Source organism: Bos indicus x Bos taurus, chromosome 10, assembly GCF_003369695.1.
Source record: "Bos indicus x Bos taurus breed Angus x Brahman F1 hybrid chromosome 10, Bos_hybrid_MaternalHap_v2.0, whole genome shotgun sequence".
NCBI lineage: Eukaryota > Metazoa > Chordata > Mammalia > Artiodactyla > Bovidae > Bos > Bos indicus x Bos taurus.
Window position 1 is genome coordinate 42006007 of NC_040085.1, and position 22603 is coordinate 42028609.

The 22603-nt window shown below is 36.0% G+C and overlaps 1 protein-coding gene across 5 annotated transcripts in view; it reads left to right on the forward strand.

Moving 5' to 3' along the window:
• Positions 1-22603, forward strand: part of VPS13C (vacuolar protein sorting 13 homolog C) — a 181570-nt gene that overhangs the window by 121931 nt on the left and 37036 nt on the right. For all 5 annotated transcript variants that reach the window (XM_027553850.1, XM_027553846.1, XM_027553847.1 and 2 more), the window contains 15 exons: positions 779-1026; positions 2021-2250; positions 3788-3880; positions 6186-6551; positions 6929-7015; positions 8657-8812; positions 8984-9248; positions 9861-10021; positions 11308-11429; positions 11938-12232; positions 14537-14926; positions 16335-16439; positions 17169-17333; positions 20293-20421; positions 20706-20839. In XM_027553850.1, coding sequence (XP_027409651.1) covers positions 779-1026; positions 2021-2250; positions 3788-3880; positions 6186-6551; positions 6929-7015; positions 8657-8812; positions 8984-9248; positions 9861-10021; positions 11308-11429; positions 11938-12232; positions 14537-14926; positions 16335-16439; positions 17169-17333; positions 20293-20421; positions 20706-20839 — 2946 coding nt within the window. The remainder of the gene's footprint in view (positions 1-778; positions 1027-2020; positions 2251-3787; positions 3881-6185; positions 6552-6928; positions 7016-8656; positions 8813-8983; positions 9249-9860; positions 10022-11307; positions 11430-11937; positions 12233-14536; positions 14927-16334; positions 16440-17168; positions 17334-20292; positions 20422-20705; positions 20840-22603) is intronic.

The window sequence follows — 22603 nt, forward strand, 5'->3', positions numbered from 1 at the left end:
AATTCATATCACCCTATTGGAAAGTGAGAGACACGCAACTTTAGTGGCCTAATAATATTTTTATTCCTTTCACAAATAATGAGATACATAATATTTTTGTTCTTGATTATTTTTGGAGAAAAACTGTTCTGCTGCTTGAGCCCTTTGTCTTTCTAAGAGATGAATAAATGAGGGAAGAGTGCTTTCATGCATTCAGCTTTTCTAGTTTGCAAACTTTGTGTCTTGGCAAGGGTGCCTAGCCTAGCAGTCTAGGCGAGGGTGATAAAGACCATGCTTCTGTTTCATAGCCTGCTTTTTGCAGCATGCTTGAGGCTGTGTGGAAACTGTCATTGCAGACCCTTGATGAACACTGCCAGATTTGAATTACATGGACTAACTTGGGAGTCAGTTGTATCGAATGATCTTTGGAGATAAATTCCTTCAAGAAGGTTTTATTTTATAAAATAAAGAGGTTGTCTTTTAAATTTTGTGGGGCTACAATAATGTGTTTTGCCAAACTTCCTTTCAGTGGTCATTGATTTGTTTTTCTAGTATTGCGTTATAATTATAAAATGCTCTTATGATTACTTATTACCATGAACCTTGGCTGTGGAGGTTAGGAGACCCTGTCTTGGTTGCTGATTAGCTAATTAGATTGCAGTTAACACTGATCTGTTTTCTATACAGGTTGGAAACTGAAAGGTGAAAGAAAAGCTATTACAAGACACTTAGAAAATTTTTCATCTTTTTAAGTGTTTTAGCAGGAATAAAATATTGAATGTACATAAATTTTTTTCAGAATGATTGATAAGAAGAATGGTCAAGAGAACAACAGTTCTATGATTGACATAAGTTACCAACAAGGCAAAAATGAAAGTCATATTGATGCTGTTCTTGACAAGCTGTATGTATGTGCCAGTGTGGAATTTCTGATGACTGTGGCCGATTTCTTTATCAAGGCTGTACCTCAGAGTCCAGAAAATATGACTAAAGAATCACAGATTCCACTGAAACAAACTGCCTTAGCAAAAATCAAGATGGAGAAAGGTTAGCAGAATTTATTTGTCACAGATGATAACTTGTCTTATATTATACCAGAATTGCAAACAGGAAAAAAGAGAAATGGAGCATTTAAGAATGTAAAATTACTCTTTCAAATTTAAATATATTCAGAAGAAAAACCTTAGTAAGTGTCAATTTTTGAGAGAGAGGTAGACCCCTAGAGAAGGAAATGGTAACCCACTCCAGTATTTTGCCTGGGAAATTGTATGGACAGAGAAGCCTGGTGGGCTACTCTGTCAAAGAGAGTCAAACACAACTTAGCGACTAAACAACAGGAATAGAAATGTGTATTGGATCAGGGGCCAAGAAGCCTGTGCTCTGGTTCCAGCTCTGCCATTAACATTTCTTTTCTCTGTTAAATTGTAATTGTCTAAGCTCATGCATATTTCTCTCTAATGTGCAATTGAGCAGTATTGGAAAACTGCTGTTCACTGGCAAGGTCAGAATTTTATTTTTCCATTTACCTTTCTTAAACAGTAGGCATATGATATCTCTGTATTCATATATACATGTAATGCATTTATACTATAGATTGTATGACACTGACTATATACGTTAGGGTAAAATCAAAGTAAACAAGTAAAGTGGTCTGTGTGCTTTTAGCAGGTCTCTTGTCTTCTTCCTGATGTTCCCCTCACCTGTTTTCCCTTCCCTGCTCTTGCAGCATACATAGTACACACTCCGATGTATATACATGCATTGCATATATGCATTAATTCTGACAAAAAGAACTTCAAGACTATTTCTGTTAGGTCAAAGTCTTAAAACAGGGATCAAGATTGCATTATCCCACATAATCAGCATTAGTTAATAATTATTTATGGTTAGTCCTAACCAATCAGTTATTTATATTGTTACTTTCACCATATCCCTAACAGCAGGATATTAGAAGCAGTGTAGAAACTTACAGATAACATATACACAAGTGACAAGATTTACTTTACTAGAACTTTTATGGTTCCCATTTATGTTTCTTCAGATGACTCTCTAAGACCAAATATGATTTTAAATGCCAAGATCACGGATCCAGAAGTGGTTTTTGTTGCCAACCTGACAAAGGCTGATGCTCCTGCTCTAACAGCTTCATTCCAGTGTGACTTCTTTCTATCAACATCCAAACTTGAACAGATAATGACAGCTTCTCTGGGAGATCTTAAAGTGCTTGCTTGCCCTTTTCTCAGAGAAAAGAGAGGAAAAAATATTACCACAGTAAGAATGACTTTATATCCTAAGCTTGAATTGAAGGATGGCAGAAATGGTTGATTCATAGAATCCTAAAATATGAGGGCTCTATATTTACTCCAGCTTGAGATGATACAGATAAAGATGTTGAATTCCAAAGATGTTAAATGATTTACCCATGTTTGTAGTGACAGAACTATAGACTATTTCCAGACTTATTTTCATTATACCATCTTTTGCTGAACAGTATTTGAATTTTAGTACATACAAATCAATATTCCGTTTCAACTGTTGCTTTTTTTCACCACTATATATCCAATGAATGACTGAGTGGATGAATGAACCAAACATTCAGTGGAGTCACATGCCCAAAAGAGATTGTTTTTCTTTATTACAAATTAACTTCAATGGTGCTTTCACATTACTGTCAAAAAATGTGATTTTGGTTAAATGAATTAACTATCACACCATTTGGTTTTTAATATTAAATTGATTATTTTATGTTAAAGAGCATCATTATATAATGTGACTTATTTGCAGTGTTATTTTAAGTTTACAAAAAAATGGATGGATAAAGTGACTTGTGTAAAGAAATACAGTGCTGAGCTTAATCTGTACGTTATCATGAAACATTCTTAAGTGGGATCGTCTTGACATGTCACAGAAAGTTTATATTAATCATTTCTATTTAAAGCTCATCCTAATTTTTTAAAAATGAAAGCTGTTTAGTATTAATTCCCTCATTCAGTTCAGATGCATTTTATTTGTTTCTTTAATGATATTTAACAATATAGGCCTCATAGTTTTAATAAATCATTGAATTTGAAGATTTGCAATCTGTTCTAATAAGGACTTACAGGAAATTCAAGACTGACCTGTTGTTAATCATTGGGAAACTGTTCATTTACCTACCTTACCAAATAGTCTTTTTTTAATAAAAATGTTAACAGAACTATTTATTTAGAATAACAATTTCTAGTAATTTTGTGATCATAAAAATTATAATGAAATACCTTTTTCATTTACCTCTTTGCAAATGTAAGACCTTGCTTAGCTCATTTTTATAAATATCTTTAAAGTATATTTTACACAGGACATCATTTAAAAGATATTTTGGGCTTCCCCGGTGGCTCATACGGTAAAGAATCTGCCTGCAATGCAGGACATCTGGGTTCGATTCCTGGGTTGGGAAGATCCCCTGGAGAAGGGAACAGCTGTCCACTCCAGTATTCTAGCCTGGAGAATGCCATAGACAGAGGAGCCTGGTGGCTACAGTCCATGGGGTTGCAGAGAGTTAGACACAACTGAATGAGTTTCATTTAAAAGATATTTTAGACTTCTGCTAGTAAATGTGCATTACTACCTAAGAATTTGGCATAAAGGAATTCGTCACAACTGTTGAAAGTCCTTTACTGTGATCGTAGACTTGCCATAGTTTGGAAGAGCCCTCATGAGAGGTTTTCAGATAATTTAATTTGCTTTTCCTTTTAGTAATAGGCGATAGTTAAAGATCTCAAATTAAGTAAGACATGTCCTTAAGTAAATTTCACTTATCTGTTTGTAGGTCTTACAGCCCTGTTCTCTATTTATGAAAAAATATACACAGACATCAGGAAAAGAAAATATAGATATTAAAGTTGAAGAATTTATAATTAAGGTTAGTGCCTATCATATTATTTGGGTGAAAATCAATTTTTCTTTTTCTTATCTTTTGATTTGTCTCATGTTTAGAGCATTATGCTAGTCACATATTTAGTAATCAGTAAATACCCCTAATCCGTTTTTCTTTAATGCAAATGTTTGTTTCTGTTTTCTTTGAAAGACTGCAGTTGACCCTTGAGCAATGTGGGGATTAGGAGTGCTTAACTTTATAGTCAAAGACCCTGATATTGGGAAAGATTGAAGGTGGGAGGAGAAGGGGACGACAGAGGATGAGATGGTTGGATGGCATCACTGACTCGATGGACATGAATTTGAGTAAACTCCCAGAGCTGGTGATGGACAGTGAGGCCTGGCGTGCTGCGGTCCACGGGATCGCAAACAGTCAGATATGACTGAGCGACTGAACTGAACTGAACTTTATAGTCAGGCCTCGGTACATGCAGTTCCTCAGATTTTCCATGTCTGAGGTTCTAAATCTGTAGATGCAAATAGTGTAGTCCATAGTATTTGCTATTGAAAATTGGCATATTTAAGTGGACCCTCATGGTTCAGATTCATGTTGTTCAGGGTGAGCTATACTTTTAAATGTATACAGATGGTCAGGATAATTTTTATCTAGTATATTTGCTTGTGTGTTGGAGATTGGGTTTAGGTGGGAAGAACAGAGATGAAGGGGAAAGAGAAGGAAAGGATGGAAAAATGAAGTTGCTGTTATTTTATTTACAGTGTTATTTTTAGGCTTTTATTTGGGGTGCTATTTGGTTGAATTTAATATTTATGTAATTAAATGTTTTATATGTCTTATAAAATATTTTAATGACATGTATGCTAGAAATAAAGTATTAGAATTTTTTTATCTCTTACCTTTGAAGTATTGAAAAAGCAATCTGTTCTCCAATGCCTTTCACATTCTCTAAGTATGACCTCTTGGTCAATTACAAATGAAAAGTACAGAATACTTTATAAAATCTGTTTCTCTCTCTGTTCAAGGGACACAAAATTGAGGTGGTTAATAGCAATTCTGATAGTAGCTTTATTATTTAGGTAAATAGTGAATAGTGAATAAACCAAGGTTCAAAATAATGTCATTTGAATTACCATGTAAATAACAATTCAGTTTTCTCTCAGTGTAGTTGGTCTTGGGTGGTACTTTGTTGAGACTACACTACTAAATGGGGAGAAAACTTGAATTTGTATGCACTTTGTCTGAGACACTGGGTTAAGATGCTGAGGGACTGTTTTTCCATGTATATCACTTTACTTATATATATATATATGTATATAGGTCCAGGTTTGAAAAATCCTTTAAGGTCTTGAAGGGGTGATCCCATATGTCTGGGGAGAATGGTGTAGTGGAGTTGGGACTAAGAGGACTAGTTATAGGTTACATTAACAAGGCAAGGCAAAAAAGGATTTGGTTGACAGATAAGTTTGGGAAGCACTACATACTGAATCCTTCTTTTGGTGATGTAATCATATTTCTTTAGCATATTAAATAAGTAAGGATTGTAAGAAGTGAACATTGAAATCGATCTACTTAACTTATTGCTCAAACTTTGGAAAGTCATGGGTAACTAATTGATGAGGTGTCAGGTCACAAAGAGGTTTGTGTCCTTAAAGAGAGATCTAATCTTATCCTGAAAGCGAGGGGGAGTTGTTGAAGATTTTATTAAGCATAGGAATGACATGTTCAGATTTGGGTTTTAGAAAAATCATGTGGAGGGTGGGCTGAGATGGTGTTCACCAGGCATGGAAGACATCATCATGGAAGACGTAAGAACTAAGGCACAGTGATTCGAATGAAGAGGTGAGCAAAGAAACTGTCCAAAGATGGTAGGAGGTGGACTCTTCATGTCTTCTTGTGAAAGGGGTTCCATGGTGAGTCTCAGGTTTCCTGTTTCAGTGAGACCAGTGAAAACCATGTGTGTATATCTTGGTGAGGATCACGCAGTTGGTTTAGTTAATGCAGCTGGTTGAAAAATTCAGTTACCCTTCTGCATTTTTCTCTTCACATAATACTATTTGCCTCTGAATTAATTGATTTAACTTTAGGTTTTGACAGTTGACATGCATGTTAGTTACTTAATTCTAGAACAAGTTGAGCAGAAATCACTGGTTTGAGGTCAGTTAACTGGACGTGTGATTTTGTGTGTGCTCTCTTTTGTATTCCTTAGTTATACAGTTGATATATTCAAATTTTAATTAGTTACTTAAATTTTTTTTTTTTTTTAATGTATTCATTCTTCTCATCTGGGAAAGAATTTACTCTGAATTTTTTTCTGCTTTTTTTTTTTTTAAAGATTTCACCCATAATTCTTAATACCGTGATGACAATAATGGCTGCTATGTCCCCAAAGACAAAAGAAGATGAATCCAAAGATACATCTAAGGAAATGGAAAATCTCTGGGGCATCAAATCTATTAGTGATTGCAACTCTTGGTTTCTTGGTGTTGACATGGGCACAGAATTAACAGAAAGTTTCAGAGATGTTGAAAATCAGTCGATAGAGGAAAATTGTGCTGTTGTTGTCGAGTCAGTTCAAGTTACCTTAGAATGTGGCCTTGGGCATCGAACTGTACCTTTATTATTGGCAGAGTCTAAGTTTTCAGGAAATATTAAAAATTGGACTTCCCTAATGGCTGCTTCTGCTGACATGACATTAGAGGTATGACCACATTAATTATTACCTTCCTGCAGAGGCAACTTCTTAAAAGTACAACTGATGAATTAAGAAGAGAGCTTTTTGTGTGTGCATGATCATAGCAAGTATACATATGAATAGATAATACAGTCTAATATTTAATTTGTTGATATATAATACTGTTTATTTGGCCATCATTTTTAAAGGGTTCTTTTGCTAAATAATTTGTGAAGCCAAGAGAGTAGAATAAAGTGCACCCTTTTTTATGTATATTCTTTGTGTCTTTAGGTATGTTTTTAAAATGGTTATTGACATATTACATTACTTAGTATTTTTATACTGGTTATGGAAATATGTAGTTAAAGTTTAAAGATTCTCATTATAATTCTGTGCCTTTCCAGGTTCATTATTACAACGAGACCCATGCTGTTTGGGAGCCACTGATTGAGAGAGTGGAGGAGAAAAGACCGTGGAATTTAAGCCTTGCTGTAAGGAAATCATAAAATATCATTGTGCACATTAATTTATATATATTCTTTTAAAAGGTTCAGAGATTCTTAAGATGTAGTCCAGGATCCTTGAGACCCTTTTAGAGGATACTGGGATCAAAATTCTTTTCATAATAACATCCAGTCATTGTATATCATTTTCATTCTCATTCTCTCATAAGCAAACAGTGGAATTTCCCAAAGAACATGTAATTTTGCAACAGATTGTATACAGAATTAGAAATGAGAGACCACCTGTCTTCTATTTTTTTTTAACTTTTTATTTTGTATTGGGGTATAGCCAATTAACAATGTTGTGATAATTTCAGGTGAATAGCAAAGGGACTCAGCCATACGCATGCATGTATTCATTCTCCCTCAAACTCCCCTCCCATCCAAGCTGCCACATAACATTGAGTACAGTTCCATGTGGTAGGTACAGTAGGTCCTTGTTGATTATCCATTTTGACTATCCACCTGTCTTCTCCTAAGGTTTGCACTAAAGAGATTTGTAAATGCCCTTCTCACTATGTATTTTTAACAGTTATTTTTCATTAAAATATTATTAACATGTAATTGTTAGTTTTAAATGAATATTTAAAAATTTCTCAGCTTTTAGTTTTTTTAGAATCAATTGACATGAGTGTGAGCAAACTCCAGGAGATAGTGAAGGGCAGGGAAGACTGGTGTACTACAGCCCATGGGGTCACAAAGAGTCAGACATGACTGAGTGACTGAGTAGCAACAACAGCTTTAGTTTCTCATAGAGTACATACCGATAGATAATAATCCACATAAATGAATCTCTTTAGGATTCAATCATTTTAAGACACTGAAAGACTCAAGAACTGCTCTTCTGGCTCATGAATTCTTTATGTTACCTCTTTATGGTACTTCTTGAAAACCCTTCAGAGTCCTAGATACTGAAGTTCGTCTTTCTAGATTAACAGGAACATACTTTTATACCCTTCACAAATGATCCCATCACATCTCTCTGGGGCAGCCTGACTCAAGTGTGAGGCATTGAAATTGGTTCAGCAATTTCTTATTTTAAAGATGAGCAGTCACTTAACCTATGTCCCCGATTTCCTCTCAGTAAAGTAGAAATAATATTTCTGACCTAGCCTTCTTTGGTATAGGTGGGCTAACAAAGTTTGATAAGATATTTGTAATGCCTTTAGAATAAAAGCTATGATGGAGTCTGATGATTGATTGGAAGCTTATTGTATTACTTATTTATAGGTATTACTGGTAAAAAGTAGAAAAAATTCCAGGTGTTACTTCCAGTGCCGATAAGTTTAGATTTCAGTGTCCTCTTAGAGTGTTCAGTAGCATAAAATGAGCAATTAGTCAGATGACTCTAGGTAAATAGCTTTCTGTAGAGAATAGACTGGAGACAACTATCATAACTTCCTTGGAGTGCTTCCATGGCGCAGTTGTAAACATTTCCCTACGTGTGGATTACACACTGAAAGAAAGAATGTTGATCTGTGCTAAGTCAAGGTGAAGCACTGAATATGTTTGAGAATTTTGAGGAGCCTTGATATTAAGTGACAAAGTTAGAAGAATTTAACTCTATCAAGAGTATTTTAATTTTATTATTCATTGGCTGATAAATTTGTTATGTATTTACCCTCATAGGTAAAGAAGAATCCAGTCCAAGATAAAACTTTGATGCCAGGAGATGATTTTATTGCAGTTCCTGAGCCACAGACAGAAATTGATATTTCTTCAGGAGATACAATGAATATAACAATATCCAAAAGCTGTCTTAATGTTTTCAACAATTTAGCAAAAGTATGTTTAATTCTTGGTTGCAGTATGTCAAATGGAATTTAAATTGAAACATGCGTGTTATTTTTGTGTGTCATCCGCATTAGTTTCTAAAAAACATGTAGTCATAATTTAATTTTTTAAAAAAACTTGTAGTTTGCAAATATTTAACTGTGATGTTGTGTTCCTTTTCAGGGTTTTTCAGAGGGCACTGCTTCTACTTTTGACTACTCTTTAAAAGACAGGGCTCCTTTTACAGTAACAAATTCTGTAGGTGTTCCCATTAAGGTGCAGCCCAATCATAATCTCAGAGTGATGGGCTGCCCTGAGAAAAGTGATGTGTGTGATGTTGATGCTGGTCAGATTCTGGAATTGGAATACGCCACTATGGAACCTTCACGTCAAGGGAAACTGTCTATACTCAGCCGTCAAGAGAGCTCCCTCTTCTCTTTGACCTTTGGTATGCTGTATTATTTTATTTTTAAGGGAATCTTTAGAAGTACTGATATCAGCTTATTTTTGGTAAAATATGGAAAAATATTTTGCTGCAGATTTCGAAAGGCTTGAAACAGTTGACAAACTTTTGTTTTCTTTCTCAAAACTTGAGAAAATTAAACTTGATTAATTTAAAAATTACCTTAAAGAGCTAAATTGTCTCTATACGCTTAAATAGTGCAGTATGCCATATGCTTCAGAAAGGACGGGAGTTCACTGAGGAGTGAAAGTAACTACATTCAGATGTCTCAGAATGTTGACAGTAATTATCACCATTTCAGAAAACAAGATGATTTTTATTGTTTTATAGAGTTGGGAAAGTAAGGAACGAACTGGGTCTTGTTTGTTTTAATACATACAAAACCTCCACCTCAAGAGAAATCGTTTTGGGTCAGAAAATGTTGTAACAATAAATAGTTTCCTTTCTTTGTTAGCTCCTGTGTCTTAGACAAGAATTTTGTGTAGTCATCATTTCTAGTCATGAGGAAGGATACGCTTGTTGTTATTTTGAGGTGCTGCTGTTGATTCTGTCTTATAAAAGTTTGTGTAAATTAGTATTTGGAACGCTCTGCCTTAGCACCTCATGGATATACAGAAGTAACCAAAGTCCCAATTGCCAGACCTGGACGGCGGCTGTATAATGTATGGAATCCTAATACCAGTCATTTTGACTCACTCGTGGTACAAATTGACGCAACTGAAGGGAATAAAGTAATTACTGTTCGTTCTCCTCTCCAGGTAATGCATTAAGTGAATTGTATTCCTTTTAGTATATCAAGAAATACTAAACCACTTGGCTGACCATGGGAATATAATAAAACTTCATTTTATTATAGATCATTACTGATTTTCAGAAATAAATAATAGTTTAAATTGGCTGCTGTTTCCTGTCCAACTTACTTTTGTAACATTCTTCATTTTAAATATCTCATAAAATGCTCTTGTTAGTTTAAAGTCGATTATTGTTGTCTCCTGGGTTTGAAATTAATGAAACGTTTTATCTGTTCCTTGGAAGATTCAAAACTGAGGAGTATGGTAGTAATAGCTGGTGGTCAAATAAGATTACATCCCGTTCTCTTTGTATTGCAGTTTTCAAGTATGTGTGAAGGAATATTGGAATGATCTCCCCCCAAAAAATAATTTAGCATGTTAACCTGTATAAATATTTTTTTCACTTTTAAGACTATTAATTTTTCTTTTTCTGTGTGTTATAACAGATTTCAGCATATGATCAGCAAAAGAACATTTCTTCTTACCTAGAAAATTAGGTGAAAATGAAAGGATTTCAAGTTCTGGTCCTTGTTGTCTCTCAGTTTGCTATTAGGTCCTACCTATATTACATTATGGAGAAGGCAATGGCACCCCACTCCAATACTCTTGCCTGAAAAATCCCATGGATGGAGGAGCCTAGTAGGCTGCAGTCCATGGGGTCGCTAAGTCGGACACAACTGAGCGACTTCACTTTCACTTCTCACTTTCATGCATTGGAGAAGGAAATGACAACCCACTCCAGTGTTCTTGCCTGGAGAATCCCAGGGATGGGGGAGCCTGGTGGGCTGCCATCTATGGGGTTGCACAGAGTCAGACATGACTGAAGCGACTTAGCAGCAGCAGCATATTACATTGAAGTTAAGGAAGAACTATACCATGTTTATTTACCTCATTTTTCCTTTGCTATCCTTTTGTGTTTAGTCATATAGTACTTTGAGAAAAGGTTATAATGAAGAAAATATTATGGCTGAAGTCTTCAAAGATTAATACATATTTGAAAGATTATAATGTATACTAAAATTCAGCATGTAATATGTGAACATGTGAATATCGTAATAATTCTTAGCTTCCATTTAACAGCAAGTTTCAGATATATAGCACTTAAATAAATAAAAGTTTTCAATTACCATAAAAATATCTTCCAATTTTGGGCTTGCAGTTTTTTAGATCTAAATGTAATTGTGTGCGGCTCACAGTTTTCTTTTTGAATGTCTACATCTTTTTAAACAACTTGTATGTTTTTTGTCCAACAGATTAAAAACCATTTTTCTATTGCTTTCATCATCTATAAATATGTTAAGAATGTGAAGCTGTTGGAGCGCATTGGAATAGCCAGACCTGAAGAGGAGTTCCATGTTCCTTTAGATTCATATAGGTAGATACTTCCTTGAATATATTAAACTATGAAAGATTCATTATGTATATTTTTAATTCTGTGAATTAGCAACTATATTCTGGGGAAAAAATAAAACATCTGTATTCTACAATAACAATAATTCTTACTATCTAAAGATCTATAAAATCCAATTTTAAGACATATGGAGAAATATATTTAATTATTATTGAATTTGCCAAATGAAACTTTTTCATTTGTGTATTTGATGTTTCAGAATTTTATAAGACTTATTAGATTGTCTTTGTATTTGATATTAACTTTTTTTTTAGTTGTCATTTTTTACAGAGTAGTTTTTCTCAGAAGGTGCCTCCATGAGTCAGCTGTGTGACTTTGGGCAAGTTTCTTAACTTTTCTTAGCTTTGTTTTTCTTATCTATAGAAATAGGGATAAGAGTATTTGTCTTGTAGAGTCATCAAGAAGAGTTAGTTGAATTCTTTTTCTTAAGTTCTCAATAAAAAATTTTTTCCCTCTCTGTTTTTTCCTTTAGATGTCAGTTGTTCATTCAGCCAGCTGGTATCTTAGAGAATCAGTACAAAGAATCCACCACTTATATTTCCTGGAAGGAAGAGCTTCATCGGAGCAAAGAAGTCAGATGCATGCTGCAGTGTCCATCAACAGAAATGAACTTCTTACCTCTCATAGTCAACACAGTTGCTGTGCCTGATGAATTGAGCTATATAAGTGCACAGGGGGAAGACTGGGATCCCGCTTACATCATTCACCTTTACCCTACTGTCACCTTGCGAAATTTTCTCCCATATTCTCTAAGATACTTACTTGAGGTATGTCTTTTGCATTTTTTAAAAATTCTGTTTGCTTTACAATATTGTATTGGTTTCTGCCATACATCAACATGCATCAGCCACAAGTATACATATATGCCCCCTGTTTTGCATTTTGTTTGACTTTTATTATTGCATGGAGTGAATTCTTTTTTTAATGGTATTTTTGTTGAGTATTTATGTGATTTATGTGATTATGTATTTATGTGATTACATCACATACTTGTAATGCATTAATAGTAATAATAATAGCAAAAATTGGCATGGCATCTACTTTGTGCCAGCCACTAGTTCATGTGTTTTACATGCATTATTTAGTCCAAACAATAACTTACCAAAGAAGTTGCTATTATTTGACCCATTTTACACATAAGGAAACTGAGTCACAGCGGGGTTAAGTGCCAGGCTCAGAATCCCGCATCTAATAAATGGTAGAACTGAGATTTGAACCGAAGCAATGTGATTCCTTGTTCTTCACCACTTAACTCTGCTGCATCTGCTATAAATTAATACTTGTATTTATCTCTTTATTATCTAAGTGCAGTTCTCTTAGCTAAAGTACAGGAAAGCACCAGTGAGAAAATACTTCATCTTAATTTATTATGAAGTTAATCTTAAAGTTTTTTAAAGTGATGATTATTTAGTTCAGATTTATTTTAAAGTGATGATTATTTGGTTCAAGATGAACCAAAAAATAATTACTGTCTGTCCTAAGAAGTATTAGGGAACATTTTCTAGAAATGAAGTATAGTATATGCTTTTATTTTATTTTATTTTTTTAAAAGGCTTAAAATGTATTTTAATAAGTTCATGTTGCATTATTCATTTCTCAGAAAAACTTCAAAGGTATTAGGGACAAATCAAACATGGTACACCAATAAAAAATGCACAGCATAACTACCTAAGATAGGCAAAGCTAAGAGCTACCATCTAACATTCAGCATACAGCAACCCTGTTCTCAAGATTGTATAGGCCTATCAAGAAAGCTGTGAATGGCAACATCACAGACACAAAAGGGCCATTTCTGGGTTGTCCTCACCCAAGAAAAAGATGGAGGCAAGTTTAACACAAGATTTTTTAAAGATACACTAAATGAAAATCTCTAAGAGAAAATGTCTTCCTTGGGACATGAAAGGGTAATATATGGGACATAACAGAACCGTATGCATGTTGTCTGTGACCTCTGTGGACATGTGCCTCAATTCCCACCTGGGAGTGATTGGAACAGTGGGGCCAAGGTCACTGGGGGATGTTTGGTTTTTGTGGTATATGTGGCAGGATCTCTGGGGTGAGACAGTGCACTAAGTCGTGTCCGACTCTTGCGACCCCATGGACTGTAGCCTGCCAGGCTCCTCTGTCTATGGGATTCTCCAGGCAAGAATACTGGAGTGGGTTGCCATTTCCTTCTCCATAGTATATGCTTTTAAATTTGTTCATGCCACAACATTTCAAAATACAAAAATCTGAAAAGTGTTTGGAACCTAAATTAATTTTCTTTATGTGACAGGAAGCCACCCTTGACTTGTGGAGACTAAAATTAATTAGATGACCTAGGTAGTATTTATTTAGTAAGCTCTTGCTCAGACAGTAAAGAGTCTGCCTGCAGCACAGCAGACCCAGGTTTGATCCCTGGGTCAGGAAGATCCCTTGGAGAAGGGAATGGCAACCCACTCCAGTATTCTTGCCTGAAAAAAAATCCCACGGGCAGAGGAGCCTGGCAGGCTATAGTCCATGGGGTTGCAAAGAGTTGGACACAACTGAGCTACTTCACTTTCATTTTCAAGTAATATTTATACAAGAGAAGCTGTTGGTAAGGAAGCCTAGTTTATTATATTGCCATTACTCATTTTTAAAGTAGTTCTACCTTAGATAGCTTGTCAGAATAGTTTGACATCACTTTCCTTGTTTTATTTGAATGAGAACCATTAAGTGTAGAATATGAATAAAGGATGAAGCTGAAGCACAGGCTGTTATGTGGCTCGTGTAAGGACATATCTCTTAATGGAAATAGCCAGTGTTCTTGAATCCAGCCTTAGATTCTTGACATGGGTCTGAGTTTTTCTCAAAACTAACAGCCATTGGCCGATGATAGCTGAATGACAACTTCTGCCTTTGGCTATATTAGTGTTTTCTTTTTAGTCCTTAGTAATTGTTGGATATTCATAATATGTAAAGATGGTACCTTGAAGACTTCTCAGTTAATGTGAATCTGGTAGGTAATTTAGTATTTGTATAAGATGGGGAAGTTATTTCAGAGATTTTTTTTAAATTGGTAAGCAAATTTAGTTTTTGTTTGTTTTTAGGGAACAGCAGAAACTCATGAGCTGACCGAAGGCAGTACAGCCAATGTTCTACATTCGCGAATCAGTGGAGAAATAATGGAATTAGTTCTGGTGAAATATCAGGGCAAAAACTGGAATGGACATTTCCGTATATGCAGTACACTTCCCGAATTCTTCCTTGTGTGTTTTTCTTCTGACTCCGAAGAAACGTTGACAGTTGACCTGTCAATACATGTCAAGCGAATTGGCAGCCAGATGGAGCTCTCCATTTTCAGTCCCTACTGGCTAATCAACAAGACTTCTCGGGTTCTCCAGTATCGTGCAGAAGATACGCATGTGAAACATCCAGCTGATTTTAGGGATATTGTTTTATTCTCTTTCAAGAAGAAGAACATTTTTAGTAAAAATAAGGTACGTTTTTATCAATAAAACAAATTGTTCAGTGTCACTGGTATGCATTAGATCCAAGACTACTTTTAAGGAATACATGATTAAGTGGGGTATGAGGAACTAACAACAATAGTGTCCCAAGGCTGAGGTGTCTTTTTCTCCAGTGCCCCTAGAATTACTTCTGTTCTTGACATAGTGTCGAGTGGAAAGCTTGACTTTATGTAGGTTACCGGTGATGCAATGGCATTTCAAAAGAGAGAGCAGTTGAATTTGGTTTATTTTAACTGAGCCTCATATGTATGAAGGATTAAGGCGGGCCTTCAAGAGAAAAACAAAGCCTAAGGCCTGATCTGATCCTTTTTGCTCTGGTTGCTTCTTTCCTGTGCAAACTCACATCGTGATATTGCTTTTGTGTAGCTGCACCTGCTTAGAATGTCTTTTGCCCTATGCTTTCCCTGCCTGCTTCTTGTTTTCTCATTATCGCTGTTCATGCTTTGACATGCTGCTCCAGCCTGACATGTGTGAAAGATTTTCTGATCATCTAAAGCAGAGCTAGATATCCCATGCATGTTCTGTTAGAGCAGTGCTTCTCAGTCTCAATCTCAGTGTGTAACAGAGTCACCTAGAGGGCTTTGAAAACAGACTGCTGAGCCAGGCCCCCATAGTGCAGTTCAGTAGGTCTGAGTAGGGCCTGAGACCATACTTTGAGAACCTCTCTCATAAAGTGTTGATTAATGCTTGATATTGTACCTGTTTATGTGTCTGACCTTTGGTTGTACTCAGGTTTTTATCATCTGCTGGGTAGATGGAGGTTAATACAGGAGCAGAATTAGATCTCTTCTGTAAAACTTTACCTTTTCCCATAGCCATAAGTAAGCTTTTTATCCTGTCAGTTTGATAGGATTTTATCCCTCTTATGTGGCTGTTATCACATTGTCTTGCATTATAATTATTAGTGTGTATTTCCTGTCTCTGTTTAGTTGGAAACTTATTGAGGACAGGTATTGTGTCTTCCATTCTGCTTATCAAAACACTTTTCATTGTCTGCTGAATAATAAAAGCATAAATTTCCTGTGTGTGCTAAAAGTTTAAGAATTCATTAGCTCTGTATAAAAAACCTAACACTGGAAAATATCACTTTACATTGTAATTCCTTCCTAAGTAACAGAAGGTCTCATTGGTACACATCTTTAAATTCATCATACTCATCACAGAGGTGAATGCAAAGGGAACTTTAGAGCTCTGCTTTTATTGTATTGTCTCCTAGAGTTCCTGTGGTTCTCTTACCCATTTGCAGCATGCCTTTGATAATACTTTTCTTTGTCTCATGTTATTAAATAAATTTCAGGTGGTCTAGCACCTATCCATCAAATAAAATTAGTACAGTGTTTTAGATTTCTTATATAATTGTCTGTGTTCTCTGGTGTAGGTACAGTTAAAAATTTCAACTAGTTCGTGGTCCAATGGTTTTTCATTGGATACAGTGGGAAGTTACGGATGTGTGAAGTGTCCCGCCAACAACATGGAATACCTGGTAGGTTTTGCTTGCTTATTTACCTCTGATTTCATTCACATTTTCTTCACTAAATAAGCTGGAAATCCTCAGGGGTATAGAAATGTGAATTCAGGGTATTACATGGAGGATGTCTACTATTACATTGTGTCTGTCTACTTAATTTCTAGTACAGTTAGTAGCAAAGCAAAGCCTAAATTTGTCAAAGTTTAAGACAGTGATTTGAATACATTTAAGGAAGGAATTTGGTAAATATTCAGAATTACTAGAATCCACATCCATACCACTCCCTGCCAAAAAGCCTTAAATCTTAAATTTCACTGCAACAATTTGAATAATCTGATACTAGTTCACTTGTTTTATTACTTCTTTAAAATTTTTATTTCATTTTATTGATAGCAGAGAGAATAAAGCAGCAAAGGAAACTGTACACTGATTTTAAAACAATTTATTTTGGAATGTGTAAAAGTAAAGGATTTTTAAAAATTAAGTTTGTTATTACAAGTCATCATTTGTTAAATTACTGATTGATATTTCTTGAATTGGTTTCTGCTGGTCCCAGACTAAGGAACTGAAATTTTTCTTCTTAGTGAGAAGATAGTCATGGAATATGGTTCTTTTTAGTTACTTTATTTTTTTAAGAAATCCTATTTTAAAATACTTGAAGAAGACTGTGAGTGAATAGCTGTGTGTGTTTCAAGGTGTGTAGAGTGGTGGGAAATGATAAACTTGTTTGTTTCCTTTCCACAGGTTGGTGTCAGCATCAAAATGAGCACTTTTAATCTTACACGAATAGTTACTTTGACTCCCTTTTATACCATTGAGAACAAGTCATCATTAGAACTAGAAGTTGGTGAAATTGCATCTGATGGCTCACTGCCAACTAGTAAATGGAACTATATTGCTTCTTCAGAGGTAATAATTTTCCTTTGATATAATTGGCTCCTAAAATGTACAAGTAAATATCGACATGTAAATAAGAATTATATATCTCTCTGTCATAATCACTTTGCTACCATATTTGTGTGTTAAACTATGACAGCCAGCTTAGAAAGACTTCCCTTTCATACTATAAGCATATGTTAAAAAGAAGAAAGAATTGTTGATAATATTTATCACTAGTCTAGACTGTTAACACTCATTTTATGGTTCTTCCTATGTGTATAAATGTGGATATGTACTGTAAAATGTACATATAAATAATGTACTATTCTGTCAGTAGTCAAGATAATGTCTTTATATTCAAGAAGCATCCAATCTTGGAAGGCTTAAGACTCTCTTAATACATAGAAGAAGATAATATATGGCAAGCTACTGGAGGCAGGTTACCTGGTCTTGTACTCCCACCTCTTAAAGAATTTTCCACAGTTTGTTGTGATCCGCAGAGACAAAGGCTTTGGCATAGTCAATGAAGCAGAAGTAGATGTTTTTCTGGAACTCTCTTGCTTTTTTGATGATCCAGCGGATGTTGGCAATTTGATCTCTGGTTCCTATGCCTTTTCTAAATCAACCTTGAACGTCTGGAAGTTCATGGTTCATGTACTGTTGAAGCTTGGCTTGGAGAATTTTTAGCATTACTTTGCTAGCGTGTGAGATGAGTGCAATTGTATGGTAGTTTGAACATTCTTTGGCATGGCCTTTCTTTGGGGTTGGAATGAAAACTGACCTATTACAGTCCTGTGGCCCCTGCTGAGTTTTCCAAATTTGCTGGCATATTGAGTGCAAGCACTTTCACAGCATCATCTTTTAGGATTTGAAATAGCTCAACTAGAATTCCATCACCTCCGCTAGCTTTGTTCCTAGTGATGCTTCCTAAGGCCCACTTGACGAAGCAACAGTTATAACCGGACATGGAACTACAGAGTGTTTCCAGATTGGGAAAGGAGTGCACCAAGGCTGTATATTGTCACCCTGCTCATTTAACTTATTTGCAGAGTACATCATGAAAAACGCTGGGCTGGAAGAAGCACAAGCTGGAATCAAGATTGCCAGGAAAAATATCAGTATCCTCAGATACACAGATGATACCACCCTTATGGCAAAAAGCGAAGAAAAACTAAAGAGCCTCTTGATGAAAGTGAAAGAGGAGAGTGAAAAAGTTGGCTTAAAACTCAGCATTCTAAAAACTAAGATCATGGCATCTGGTCCAATCACTTCATGGCAAATAGATGGGGAAACAATGGAAACAGTGACAAACTTTATTTTTGGGGGGTACAGAGTCACTGCAGATGGTTACTGCAGCCATGAAATTAAGACGCTTGCTCCTTGGAGGAAAAGCTGTGACCAACCTAGACACCATATTAAAAAGCAGAGACATTACTTTGCTAACAAAGGTTGATCTAGTCAAAGCTATGGTTTTCCACTAGTCGTGTATAGATGTGAGTTGGACTGTAAAGGAAGCTGAATGCCGAAGAATTGATGCTTTTGAACTGTGGTGTTGGAGAAGACTCTTGAGAGTCCCTTGGACTGCAAGGAGATCCAACCAGTCAGTCCTAAAGGAAATCAGTCCTGAATATTCATTGGAAGGACTGATGCTGAAGCTGAAGCTCCAATACTTTGGCTACCTGATGTGAAGAATTGACTCATTGGAAAAGACCCTGATGCTGGGAACTATTGAAGACAGGAGGTGTAGGGGACGACAGAGGATGAGATGATTGGATAGCATCACCAGCTCAATGGACATGAGTTGAGCAAGCTGCAGGAGTTGGTGATGGACAGGGAAGCCTGGTGTTCTGCAGTCCATGGAGTCTACAAAGAGTCTAACACAATTGAACGACTGAACTGAACTGACTGATAGGTGGTTATAGGATCTCTGAATAGATGAACTGGAAGTTTCCTTGGAAAAAATCCCCAAAATTCAACCACCTTACTTTACAGAGAAGGAAATTGAATCTGTTTTTTTTTTTTAGGTCAGTAAGGTTATTGGAGATTGAGATCATTGTGGCCTAGATCAAAAGAAAATGTTTCATAGAAGGGCTGGTATTTGAACAAAACTTTGCAGACTCAACAAGAGGTGAAGTGAAGAGAATAAGGAAAGTGGGGGAGGGGGCAGGTGCACCAACAAGCATTACTGCTTGAATTTGCCTGAGTTTTCAACCAAACCAGCTGACTTAAGGATAGGACTGTTTTTCTGTACATCTAAAAAGAATTCTAAAATTATCTTTAAAATTGCTTGGCAAAAAGTTTAAGAGGAGGGACTCCACTTACAATACAAAGTTAGACCTCTAAGAGGCATGGGCTTTCCAAGGCACTTAGAATGATCTCCATAGACTTGGCAGCAAATACGTGTTCCTTATCTTTTTATCTTTGATGTGAGTTTGATAGTAGTAGTATTCTTTTCCGAAATAGCTTTTACCCAGTATTCTGTCATGGGTGAGGAACTTTTGTTTTATGAACTAAAATCTCAGTTTTACAGATAGGAAACTGAGGCTCAAAAAGGTCAAGATTAAGATCAAACAGCTATAGGGGGATAGTGTCAGGAGTGCCAGCAAGGTCCTCTGCCTTCAGTTGCCTTGTGGTTTATCTAGGACAAGATACTCTGAAAGAATTCATAGTACAATTCATAAAAGCAAATATTAAGATTATAATTTTTAAATATTTAAGATATTTGAGATGTTCTTAATAGCACTTCAGTTCCTCATATTGTAATTATTCTGTAAGTATGAGAAGACTAATACATCTATTCTTCTGATGGAGTTTCTTAGGCTTCATAAATAATCATTATATTGTCAATAATCTCAATATGAAATGTAAAGGAGCTATTTTAAGAAACAGTGATAATTGAGTTATGATCTGAATTAGAATTTAAAACTTTATTAGCCACTGTTTTACTTACCATAGTATTAAGACTGATATTTGACTTCCATATTTTCAGAACCTTCCATTTTGGCCTGAGAAATTTTCAGGCAAACTTTGTGTGAGAGTGGTGAGCTGTGAGGGATCATCCAGGCCATTCTTTTATAACCAACAGGATAATGGCACTTTATTGAGCTTGGAAGATCTGGTATGTTTTCCTGTTTTTAAAATAAAATATTTTTGATTTTTAAAGTTTGCTTTACAATATTTTATTAAGACGTGCTGTAAAATATCCTGATAATTAATTGAAGGTATGCTAACTCTAACAATATATAATGCTGTACATATGTTTGTAAGAGATCAGAGCCAATGTGATTTTCTGTAGGAATTTAAGAAAACAGACTTTTTAATATCTATATGAATGATTGAAATTCTAAATGTAACGTGCAGTTTAAACCAATGCTTCAGACATACTCCTTTTTTCTGCAATAGAATGGGGGTATCTTGGTGGATGTAGATACTGCTCCACATTCAACTGTCATCAGCTTTTCTGACTACCATGAGGGATGTGCACCTGCCCTAATAATAAACCACACACCATGGAACATCCTCACATATAAACAGAGGTATGAAATAAAAAGGGTTCTTAGAAAATATGATTTGTTTTCGATGGTTTAGTTGCTAAGTTGTGTTCAACTCTTGGAACCCCATGGACTGTAGCCTGCCAGCTCCTCTGTCCTTGGGATTTCTGAGACAAGAATACTTGAGTGGGTAGCCATTTCTTTCTGTAGGGGATCTTCCTGACTCAGCGATCAAACCTGGGTCTTGTGTGTCTCCTGCATTGGCAGGCAGATTCTTTACCAGCTGAGCCACCAGGGAAGCCCACTGGTCCACAGTTCCTTCTAGGAAATACTTGGATCTAAATGTGTTTCACCTTCCATGTGTTTTCAGATTTTAGAAAGGTAATAGGGATGCGTATTGCTAATAGCCCTAGCAAGTTCTGAAGCAGTATTCTGTAACCAACACATTAGTATTCCTGCAGCAAAACATGTAAACATTTATAATAAGTGAGATAAATGAAAGTATTAATAGTTTCCCATCAGTTCAGATAAGTTTTGCTGCCACATGAGTTTGGACACCAAACTTAAGAGAAGAATATTTGGAATTTTGAAGCTTTTTATATTTCAGAATTGGATACAAGGAACTGTGAACTTGTTTAAGCAGTACCGTTCTTTTGTGGTCTCGTGATGCTCAGTGAACTTCTCTCTATAAATCGTATTTTTTTGGTTGGATAGTAGAATATTAAACAGGAGGGTAGAGGGCTGAAGACAGATTTAAGTGGAAGATTAAATAGTGATATTGAATGTATTGTAGTACAGACTGACAGGAATTTTGTTGTCCTTGTGTGTGCTGTTGTTTAGCTTGGGTGATGCCATTAAACAGGGGGCTTTAGATTCTTAAAATATGTAATAATATATTTGCAAAGAATTATTATTATAAATCTTCAGGGCATTATTTTTATGTATGTATATATAATATAAAATAATAATACCCATTATATATATGTATACACACACACATGCATATAAATATATAAAAAATAATGCCTTGCTGGGACTTCCCTGGTCATCCAGAGGTTAAGAGTCTGCCTGCCTATGCAGGAGACATGGGTTCGATCCCTGGTCTGGAAAGATCCCTCATGCCTCAGAGCAACAGAGCCCATGTTCCGCAACTGGTGAGACCACGGGCCACCACTACTGAAGCCCAAGCGCTCTAGAGCCTGAACTCCACAACAAGAGAAGCCACCACAATAAGGCCGCATGCTACAGCAGAGTATCCGCTGCTGCTGCTGCTAAGTCGCTTCAGTCGTGTCTGACTCTGTGCGACCCCATAGATGGCAGCCCACCAGGCTCCCCCGTCCCTGGGATTCTCCAGGCAAGAACACTGGAGCGGGTTGCCATTTCCTTCTCCAATGCATGAAAGTGAAAATTGAAAGTGAAGTCACTCAGTCGTGTCCAGCTCTTCGCGACCCCATGGACTGCAGCCCACCAGGCCCCTCCGTCCACGGGATCCTCCAGGCAAGAGCACTGGAGTGGGGTGCCATGGCCTTCTCCTGAGTATCCGCTACTCACTGCAACTGGAGAAAGCCCTCAGACAGCAGTGAAGACCCAGCACGGCCAAAGATAGATAAATAAATTTTTAAAAATTAATGCTTTCCGGATCTAACGTATTCTTAACTCTCATGGCTTGAATCTGCTGAGAGATTTGAAAGTATAGATTAAACCCTAAATGGGTTACTTTTTGTTTTATTTTAGTTCTCTGCAAAGTTTCTTGTGTTATCTAGACCAGTACTCCTTAAACTTAAATATCAGTATTAAGAACACCTAGAA